At 38.3% G+C, this 11,513-nt stretch overlaps 1 protein-coding gene across 1 annotated transcript; it reads right to left on the reverse strand.

Moving 5' to 3' along the window:
* Window positions 1–9,385: 9,385 nt before the first annotated feature.
* On the reverse strand, window positions 9,386–11,513 carry LOC117155053 (zinc finger BED domain-containing protein 4). The gene is made up of 2 exons (XM_033330606.2): window positions 9,736–11,513; window positions 9,386–9,643 (listed from the first exon to the last, which is right to left on the reverse strand). The coding sequence occupies exons 1-2, from the start codon at window positions 11,373–11,375 to the stop codon at window positions 9,409–9,411; spliced, it is 1,875 nt and encodes a 624-aa protein (XP_033186497.1). The 5' UTR covers window positions 11,376–11,513; the 3' UTR covers window positions 9,386–9,408.

Raw genomic sequence — 11,513 nt, forward strand, 5'->3', positions numbered from 1 at the left:
AACTCCCACTGTATCCTTCGATTGGACAAATGGTCACGCAAAGATAGGTAGGTTTCTCTTTTACAAGTTAATTCGACGAGATGGCTTTCTCAACAAAGGATAAGGCTTTCTCTGGAACCACGTCAACTTCTATTAATCATGCTACTGTGAACACTTCGATGAATATTCATATATAAAGTATATATATATATATATACATATACATGGCAGATCAATGACGTGATAACTGCAGCCAGTTTCGTACAAATGAGCGATGTACCGTTTCGAAAATTATTCGTCCTCCAGATGTATCTTGTTTTGACAGAACCAGTAATTCACAAAATGAAAAGCGCCGGGGTTTCTTTTATTGCGAGGGAGAGAAAATGATGGACAGGGCGAAATGCTTGAGACGACGTTTTCGAATTTATGATTCTCTTCTTCGATGATACAACCTTGAACTCGCTATTCGTCTGATTTTTGTACTTTGACGAGATTTCTAAAAACCACTTCTGGAGGATGATAGAAAGTTTATCGATATTCCATATGGAACGTTCCAAAAATTTCATTTTGACGAAAAGTTAAGAGCGAAGTGTGCGAAACGAGACGTACGTTCCGTATATTTTTTACACCCGAAAATTTCTTAGCGATTTTTTTCATTGCGAGTTAGTTACCACGCGTAACGCATCGAAGGGTAGTCCTGACGTTAAAACACGATATACAGAAATATGCGAAATACCCGAGGCAAAGCGCTCATTTACATTTCTCTCGTTTCACGCTTATTTAGCGGGCGAAACAAATCTCTACTTTTAGTTCCCATTTCTTCGATCGCATTTATAAAAATATGAAACTGCATATAAACATCCGCAATCTAGTTACATTATCGCGAAGCGTTCTACGCGACAGACGGAGGGAACGATCAGCCGAGGGCGACTGCAACTGTCCCCCGAGGCTAGCACGCGTCGCCACGTGGCCAGGTAACGAAAAAATGAAAGAGGAGCAAGAAAGGTAAAAGCCATCCTCGAGGAACAAACTTATATATGTACTTTTGCGTGCCGGCCTCGTTTCATGCTCCCGATCAGTGAAATAAAATTTGATTCTCAATCGGGCGTGGCATTTTGTTAGGATTACCACCCTTCTGGTATCACAGGCTCGAATGGTTGCAAGTTTCAACGATGATATATTTTCGCTCAAGGGCGTTTTGATTGCGTTCCTAGGCTTTATTCGATACCCTGATTATGTTTCGTTGATACACCGCGATGTCATTTGCGGCGTTTCATTTTGATTATATTGAAAGTCTTATATTTCACTAAAACTTGAACAATATCTCGATAAATGCAACGAATGATAAAAAGCTCAGTTTCATAATCATTTAACTGCACGTTTTGAAGAAACGGATTAATAGGATTATTTAAGAATCAAATTACTCGAGTATCGAGTATTTCTTAAGTAATTATTTAAAGAAACGATCTAAACGCAGATAACGTTATTCAGTAATTATTACTTTAATTATACTATAATTAGTACTTTGTAGTAATACACGTTTAAGGAACACACAAAATTCTATTACATATTCTATAATTGTGAAAATATTTTGGAAGCAAAAACAGTTTGATATAAACATCTTATAGCATTTGCCGTTTTATAAAACGAACGAGTAGAAAGAAGATAGGTAAAAGAACACACGTAAATGCAATCACTGATGACAAAGCATCTGTCCCGTATATTGGTTCTAAAACCATATATCTATCCCCATATAGTCTGTCACGTGATCTCAGAACGTTTTATATTGCCACTCTGTATTTGCTGTGGGTTATATGCATGGGAACTTTCGAAAAAGCAGATACTCACGCGTTACTTAGCTTGATCGGAACGCGTCACATTCATTTTTATGACAAATATTTGCGCCATTTAATTAAGAACCTAGAAAACTTGCAACTTGTATACCATCCATCTCAATTTATATGTATCGTAACATAAATATTTTCTAGTCTACCATTACTTCTCTAAAAAATTAGACGAAACGCAGGAGCAACTACATAAACATCCACAGTCTGTTTATTACACAAAACGAAGATTTACAAGTTCTTGCAAAAGCAGTTGCAGTTTATCAAACTGTTTAGCAAATGCAACCTTTACCCGAGCGATAGACTCTAACGAAGGGCGAACACAAATCCAGTGAAAATTTTCTCTGTTCGTAGCAACAAAAGAAGTAGTAATAATATCCAAATATATATACAATAGGTGTATAAATAATATATTAACAACTATGGAAACTCACATAAACATGCTATGGAAGAAGGCGCGATATTTATTTACATCGATAATATTTTCGAATAATATTTCCTACCAATTCGCAAGCTTTCGTGAATGACGACCAGGTAAGCGAGAAAGATGTTGGTCTTGTCCGAACGTTTCAGAGAATACAATTCATACGCATACATGTTACGCATACAACCGTTAGGCAATCGAGCAACGCTGATGGGGCTCCTCTTTGTAGATTCATCCAATTAGGATCTCGGAAAATCGGGCGTGTCTGATCAAAGTGTGAAATTCTGTTTGCCACATGGCACGCGCCCGTAGACAGATTGTTGGCGAGAAATTAGCAAAACTCTTTGTTCCTTTACGGCAAAAACCTTATCGTAAGATCGTAATCGAGTTTCGCAGACGCTATAATTAACTTTGCGATTAATTCGCTCGTAGGAATGCAGAGAACCACACTACCTCTTAAAGGCAGTGTGACTCACTTTCTTGATAACTTGTTAACCTACGAATCGCAGTAACGATCTTCTTCGGTGTTCTTGCATTCTATCTTTGCATTGCAAATGGAACGTAGCTTCAGTATTTTTCAACGATACAGACAATTTTTACGAATACGTGTATCATACAAAACGTATCATTCGGTGATCTTCTTCTCTGTCTAAATCGATAGAATTGAATACTCTAAATACGATATAATTAAACGGTACTATTAGTAGAGTAGTACAACACTAGCTACAAACAACATTGGTTTTGAGTAAATGTACATCTCAATAGAGAGCTGTTCGCAGACTTCCGAGCAACGACGTCGAACATGAATCTTCCTTTATTTCGTGGCGATCCAATTAATGCGCCACATGACGTTTCCGACGAGCGGAAATCGGTGAAGGGGCCGCTGGCCAGAGAGAAACGAGCAAGAGAGGGCACACGGCCAGACGTCGGACTCCTGCAGGGTCTAAGTTAATTGTTAATCGGTAATCCAGCTCGATCTATCCGCCACGCTACCGTCCAACCGTCAGCTGGCTCCTGCGATTTTTCGAATCCGAAAAACGTTATCCTTTCCACTTTCAACCGCATGATCGTTACTCTACTATTAAACGTAATGTGCTTCACGAAAGTATTCCGACGCTTACCATAGAGCGCGATTATCTTGGTAGAACTGAAAACCTGATCTTAAAAATCTGATCACGAATATAAAAGTTGTAAGATATTTAGTAGAAAATTAGTACATGGCCTGAGTAGCCATCCTAAACACGCAAATACGTGTTAAGAACGATTCCATTAAATATCGAGGCTTACTAATACAGTATGCAACAAAATACATTATTGCAATATCCTTTGAAAGGTAGTTTAGATTTATAGTACCGTGGCTCAACAAAGAGCCACTACGTATTACTTTAATTACGAATTTATCATTAATTCGTACCTTTTGGTAAAATTCTCATTACTGGTTCTTACAAATCGTCCAAAAAAGTCTCTGAATGCTTATTCAACACGGAGTGATCTCCGTTCTATCGTGTTTCAACCAAATTTCCTCGCGAATAACCAAACGTAGTAGCCGAACCAGTGTCGTCGTCGAGAATGAGCTTTTTTGCGAGCACGATGAGCAAAGGAAGAAGAAGAAGCAGCGAGACGTAAGTGCACTCCCATGCAGCCGGTTTTCTGGCGCATAACGCGCGTTCCTCTCCGTGGTTCTCCAGGCGAAAAAGGAAGAGAATTCTCGGTGCGGTGTCTCGGTGTTCGGATTTCATGGTGCCAGGCCAGAAGACAGAGAAAGTCTCAACTCCCGTCGTCGGTGGCGAGAACGTGGTGACAAATTAAAATGGGCGAGAGAGGCAGGTGGTACTATCTCGGTGCTTCGTTTTTAAAGTTATGTATGCCGGGCCAGTTTTCGGTACCATGTGCCGTAAGAAGAGACATTGCAATTCGTATCGTCGCAAAACATAAACTTCTGAAACGCTGTTTCTTTTATTAATGAGTCTTGTCCATACAATGACCAAATGCTCGAATATACGTCGTGAGTGATAGTTCACTTTCCTGCCCCCGAGTCCCGTTCATATCAATCGGAAATATCTCGATCGATATTTGTATGCAATGCCTGACCTCGATAGTTACACAATAATTTATTAAAAAATCATAAATATGTGCATTTAATTTAGTCATTAATAAATTATGTTTTTATTGATCTGCAGTAAGGGAAGAGGAAGCGAGCGGAAGTTGGGATGGGAATGGAAGAGGGAAGAACTGGAAACAATAAAACGGTTCACATGTCTGCAGATATTATTTTAAAGAGGTAGAAGTTTGGAAGGGAACATAAGGGAAAAAGAATATAAAGAAAATACAAATTTAAGAATGATTTTAAGTTAAGAATGTACATGTTTGGGGAATGTGTGGGTGGAAAAAGAAAAGGAATGTGGGGAAGATAAGGATAAGATATATAAAGTCAGTATTAAGTTTGGATAGATATACATACTGGACTACATGGTATTGAAAGAGACGCAGAGAGACAGGATGAGAATTGAGGCAGGACAGAGGGCAATGAAGTTCGAGGAGAAAGTAAAGGAAGAAGAGAGAAGAGAAAAGGAGAGAAGACCGAGCGAGAAGGGTATTCACGAAGAGTGAGCCAATTTGGAGTCGAACAGCTTAGAAGCGAAGGTCAAGAGACAAACGAAAAAGCTAAGGGAAGAGAAAAGCAAATACAAGTCCGATATAACAAGATAAGAGGTGCAAAGTATAATGTGAGGTACAAGCAAATAAGGACAAATATACGGGCGAGATATTTGGAAAAAACTAGGGATGGAAATAATCAACAGCTCACAGCAAGGGCGAGATGTGGTAATATAAAAAGATGGAATAGCTTTTGGCTATGGGCACTGGGAAGAAAGGAAGTGCGAGATTTGCCATGAAGGATAGAGCACGTTGGAGCATATGGTTAGAGTGTTAGAGAATGCAAAGAACTGGGAAGGGGGAACTTCAAAGTGAATGGAAGGGAAAGAGAAGAGGTAATAAAATGGCTGAGGGAAGTGGAGAAAAGAAAGAAGGAGCAAGAGAGAAAAAAGAAAGTCTATTCAAGGGGACAGGTGAAAGGATAATAAGAGAGAAAGAGCAAGAGTGAAGAAATTAGCCCAAGTGGAATAAGTAAAATTATACGCTTATGTATAAGTATAGTCATTAGATTAAGCAAATTTTCAGGGTTGTGGAGCCGAAAATAAAGATATAGTATGTACAAATTACGTCTTTATATAGTTTCTGATATAATAAGCTCCTTTTCAAGATCAAGATATGAGAAAGGTAAGCGAGCAGAAGGTAAAAAGAGAGGAGGAACGTAAATGACAATGAAAGAATAAAGGAAAATGTGGAAGCACGATAAAGAGAAGAAACAAGAAAGATAGATAGAAGATGGTAGACGAAGCAGGAAGATTATTATAGAAGAGAAAGAGTTTAAAGAGAAGAGGAAAAGAGTACAAACCTAATCCTGGCAATATGAAACGATACGTAAAGAAACGCAGTGAAATAGGAAGAAAAGAAAAAAGTAGTTACAAAATGGAAAAAAGAAAGGAAGAATGGAAAGGAGAAGTGAAAGGAAGAGTGGAAGTAGAGAAAGCTGCGAGAGAGAAAGAAGGAGAGAGAAAATGGAATCGACGGTGCGTGACCCCCTTGGGAAGGGTCAAGTAACGGAAGTAGAGCTCGGCTCTCGACCCTCGAAAACCAGTGGGTCGCAGGGATGAGCACCAAATTAACCGGCAGTTCAATCCAACTGGCATCCCTCGATATATAGGCATCATCGACATGGATCATCGTTCTGCACCGTCACCATATGTCGTGCAGGTGAAGACACACGGTACGTGCCAATATCGAAAAAACGTGACTAGCAACTACACGCCTTACCCTCTGACTGATCGTGCACCCTCAAAATGGATGGAATGCGACAAATTTCAAAATTACCGAATTAAGATTCTGAATTTGGTTATTGTTCGATAGAAGATTGAGATTAAGATTTTTAGAAATGAATTTATTCAGACTAAAAGAAGATAATCTTTTATTTTCTTAAGGTATTGACATATATATATACGTGGATATCAAAAGATAAAATTGATTATTTATAGAAGAATTTTGGGAATGTTTGTTTATAATATAGTATTCATTGTATTTTTCGAATTAATCTTTTTTATTGAAACGAACCAAATATTTCCAAATTTTTTTTAATTTTATTTATATAGTGGATGAAAGCGACACAGTGAGTTCGTAGAATCGGCCAACGATTAAAGTTTTCGCTAAGTCGCTTCCATCCACTATGCGTGCTTTTTCCTTGGAATTCTACATACGTACTTAACGCATATATTACCATCTTGCTAAAAGTATGTAGAACCAGAATAGCAATATAAAATACAGTAATGATATAATTCGAGATACAAAGGAATTCAGCTAAATATGTAACGCGCAAACTAACAAGAAGGGGTGCAATCATTCAAATCGCTTTATCGAACTACAGTCCCATTAAGAATGGTCGTTTTTCATTAAAAATCATGATAAATGTTCTCATTCAAATTGACGACAGTATTTTATCGAATTCGATTATTTTATCTTTTCTTCTTGCCAGTTTAAATCGATAAAATTGCAAAAATCAAAAGAAACATTTGTTTGATCAAACATCAAGGTTCCTTAAACTAAAAACACGTTGTAACAAAGTATAAGCAAGGCACAAACAAAATGAAAAAATCAGAAATAACATTACAATACGCGAAACAACTGAACTCGGTTCGGCTTTAACGCCAATGTCGCGTGATGATCCCGAAATGGATTTACACGGATATCGAGGGACAAGCGACGCTCCGGCACCGTCAAAGCAAAAATTTTCCCCAGGGACGATGTTCCCCTTCACTTTTGTCATTAAATGCGCATTACCGCGCTGCTTGCATCGCAATCGACTCGTCCACGTGACTTTTAATCGAATCGATCGATATCGTTACACGCGTGTTTCGTTCCGTACAGACATTTAACGACGCAAAAGTAAAATCGTCTACTAGACAATAGAACTACCTCATCCTCCCCTCTGTCTCTTCAGATCATATTTTCCTCCACTGCAGCCTGTCCTATTGCTATATCGATAATCCTTATTAATCTCTAATTAGCAATCACGGTAGTTAAAATAGTTTCTCTCATTGTTTATAATCTTCCGCCCGTTTTAGAATGGGAAATAAATTTTATGACAATCAGATGATTATAAAATCGTTGATCAGTGTTTAGATTCCTTCTTCATTTTAGAAAACCTTTACAAAAAACGTTGTATTTTATGGATCAAGATGATCGGAAATTCGAGAGAGCTATGCGAAGCAATCAATTTTTAACGTTATGCGAAATAGAACCTATTCTTTCCACTTTTGTGTAGTGAACAGTTTTTTTATCGTTTAATCACGATAAATATTTTTTTGGTTTATATCTTGACTATAAATCTGTCGTAGGAAATACATATCAACGGTTCTATATGCGCATGTTCTCGTGCAAAAGCTCATCAAATCGAATGTCGGGTGGAAAACCAAACATCAAGATAATTAAAAGTCGCATTTTTCTTTCTTTATCTAAAATAATTGAGGCTTTCTACAATAATGACGCAACTGCATGTATACAGGTGCTCAGCATTACGGAAACACCGTACATCAACGTCACTTTCGACCGATGCCTTTATAACTTTCGACAATGAATATCGTCCAGCTCATATTGTATGCACGCATCAACGATAAACCTGCGAAATCAGCCTAACTGAATTGTTCATTCTTACGTACTATGTTCAAACTAAATTATGTACACGTTTCTTAAAGAAGCTATATAAAATTTGAAACCGCTAAAAGTTATAAATGAAATAATTAAATGAATATATATACTCGTTTTCGATTTAAGATAAATGAGCTCTTCACAAGCTCGTCTAAGAAAGTATGATTCTGTCATTGGTAACTAACAGAGAAACAATTTTTTTCACAGGCCAAGAAAGCCCAGTTCTCTCTCGAATGTTACGATACATAGGAAAAACCAGAGACTTGTACAAAAAGTGCAAAAAAAAGATTGTCATCAAGGCGTTGAGGCGTGAGAAATGATGGGAAATTGTGGTTAAAGTTAACGACGCGAGTATACACATGCAGCAGCAGGGATTGTAAGACAACCAGAGAATATGCGGGTAGCACGATCATTCCTGCGCAACTTTGAGTACAGCCGATTTTATACCTGTACGAGAGCCAGTTGTCGGTGTCTCGGAACGTGCAGCTGACCGTTTTTCATTGCCACCTGTACAGTTCGTCTTCTTTCGTGTATACTTTTCCGTTTTGTGGTCCCATACGGGTGAATTTTAAGAATCAAAGAGAGAATTGCGTTCATTTGCCGCCCGCAGCCGAATAAATTGCATCTCCAAATTGTTCTGACATCGATATCGTCACTGTTGAATTTTTGCAACATGACCGTTTTCGCTTACTTTTACTGGTTGATTGGATACTTTTCGGTAATCGATCAATGCTTATTTATTTTATTTATATATTTAGAATGATCAACAAAGTACGTCAATTACGAGCTAATTAATTGATAACGTTGAGTGCCGTTTTCATTACTCAAGATCCATCATCTCGCGTTTAATGGTATTCTCAAAAGGAAGATTAATAGGAGCAGGTAGGCAGTTTGAAAAGTGGAAAATAAAACAGGTGCAACGTACAGTCCGGCAGCTAGACTCGTCTCATCTTCGCTGATTTATCGGCGACCAACAAAGTGTATCCTATACTTCACCTGTTGTCCTGACAGCTAACTTCATCCCTGGGCTACACACTTAAAAATTCTACTTGATAACATACATAAAACAAATTATTTAAATTTATTCAAATTTTCGAGTATTATTAATTTCCTCTTCTAATTAGCTCTTTTAATTTCCTAAATTTATGCGGCAAACTCTTTTAAACTATCGAATATTTTAACGTACGTCTTTTAGAATAAAAAATCATATATTATGTATGAAAAAAGTCTTTCGCGCACACGTGATAGATATATCGCAAATTGTTACTTAAATATCGATAAGCTATCAAAAAGTACGAGCTTATCATTCAACCTTTCGATAATAGCATTTCGATGATACCATCGGCAATACGAGGAAGAAATCGTAAGAAAAAGCAAATTTGTATCGCTATTCTATTTATTTTAGTTCAAACCTACTACAGCGAGCATGTTAGTACGTTCGTCTGACAATCGTACTCTTCGATCAAATAACATTTTCTGCAGTTTTGAAAATAAGGGATTGTTAGATACAGAGTATGCAGGTGCGCACAAGTAATCGGCTGCAATTTTTGAAAGGTTTGGAAACATCACGTGTCCCGTAGTACTCCACCATGCGATCGGATCGTCTTTTCTGTTAATTATTTTCAAATTTATGTATCTAGAAAAACAAACGAAAAAAGGTTACAAACGTGTATTGTACCACTAAATCGTAAAAAGCTACACGATTTAATTTCTACGTTTGTATATTACCTTTCCAACTCGTGCCTTGATGGACAATTAATAACACAGTTGTCAGGTTTAACGCCCAATTCCTCAACCCTTTTATCAAACGCCGCCCATAAAATATTTGTTTCCACATTTTCATCGTTCGTTTCCGGACTACCAGTCGTAGATTCATCAGAATTAGTGTTTTCATCGTCGGAAACGTTTGATTTCGTCAATATATTCTTCACATTTTCGATACATTTCTCGGAATGAAACGCAACGTCCTTGTATCTAGGATCCAAAAACGTGGCGATGGCGTAGCCGACCGACTCTTCCACGTCCTTAAATCGTGCACAGAAACATCTCAACAAACTGTCACGGAACAACGCGCCATCGGCTGACAAATCATCCATATCTTTTAAAGCAGCCTCTATACCATGAACGATAGGTATTATTTTCGAAATTGTCACCTGAAGATCAGAGAACAATTCTTTCGTCGCTTCGTGCAACGGCCGCAAAACTTTGATTATCTCCGAAATTATATTCCATTCAACTTCCGACACGGATGCTACATCTCCGTCAGGTCTTTCGTATATCTCTGGCGACGTCTCAAAAGTTGCTTCCCATTTAGATAATGCGCCCTTCTCTGCGAAATCTTTCGATAAAACAGGTTTTAATTCGCACATGTGGTTTAGCATTAAATACGCGGAGATCCAAGAATCGGCCGCATCCCCCCATAAGTTCAACATTTTCGAAGAATTTGCAGCAAATCGCTGCGAAGCCGCAACAGCTTCGTTAATTTTAGAATCGCGAACAACGTCTTGGCACTTATTTATCACGTCAAATACAACTTTCGTGTTTTTCATCGCAATCTGTACTACACGGTTCAACGTGTGACCAAAACAAGTGTTATGCATGGCGTACGTCATAGTACAATACGTGTCGTTGTAAGTGACGACGTTTATTTTCGAACAGAATTGCCAGAGTTTACCGATTTCGTCGAGCTCGCGTAATATGGGAACCTTGTCGTCCGTTGATCGAAACGAGATTCTCAATAACTTGTGGTGTTGGACTCTATCGACACAGAAATGGACGCTTGTCGCGAGAATCAAGCCACTGCGCTTCGTATTTTCCTGCAAACTAATCGCAACGTTAACACACGTCGCTTTCGACAAACTTTCCTTGATCTCCGTGCATTTGCGCGCGTACGAGTCTGGCAAGTATTTCGAGATCAAAATACTCCTCTTTGGTATTTTGTATTTTTCGTTCAACGTTCTCACGAAATTTATGAATCCGTTGCCATTGATTATCGAAAACGGAAGCACGTCTTCTGCTATCATTTGTACCAAAGATCGAGTTATCTCGCCTGCTTCTGTGAAATTCGAAGACGATCTTCGCAGCACATCGGACATTTCTGACGGAATTACCGCTCTGTATTTGGTCTCTGACGAACTGGATGCAGTTGTACGAGCTTGTCCCGCTTCTTTCTTACAACTAGACGAGTTCATCTCGAGAACGTCTTTGTGGTGTGTGCGGAAGTGCGACCACAGATTCGTCGTGTTTTTACAATAAGGCACTATGAGATTGCACTTGTTGCACCTGACGATTGCGTTTAATCCATCGTTTTGGTATACTATGGAAAAATGCAGCCAAATGGCACTTCTTTTCGCACGAATCTTAGGCATATTCGATCATCGATGGTAAAACTTTGCCGTAAAACTTGTATCTTGAAATCACTAGCGTTAACAGTTCTTGTTAATATATTTGTTGATATAATTTCTGTATCATTAGTTCTCTGTTCTTTCGTTAGAAATGGTATTACT

The sequence above is a fragment of the Bombus vancouverensis genome, chromosome 12 (genome assembly GCF_051014615.1).
Source record: "Bombus vancouverensis nearcticus chromosome 12, iyBomVanc1_principal, whole genome shotgun sequence".
Classification (NCBI taxonomy): domain Eukaryota; kingdom Metazoa; phylum Arthropoda; class Insecta; order Hymenoptera; family Apidae; genus Bombus; species Bombus vancouverensis.

Excerpts from the sequence above, each read along its gene's own strand:
- LOC117155053 (XM_033330606.2), bottom strand. The coding sequence starts at position 11,375 with ATGCCTAAGATTCGTGCGAAAAGAAGTGCCATTTGGCTGCATTTTTCC. Across the intron at positions 9,644-9,735 it reads TCAAGGCACGAGTTGGAAAG|ATACATAAATTTGAAAATAA; the intron begins GTAATATACAAA and ends TTGTTTTTCTAG.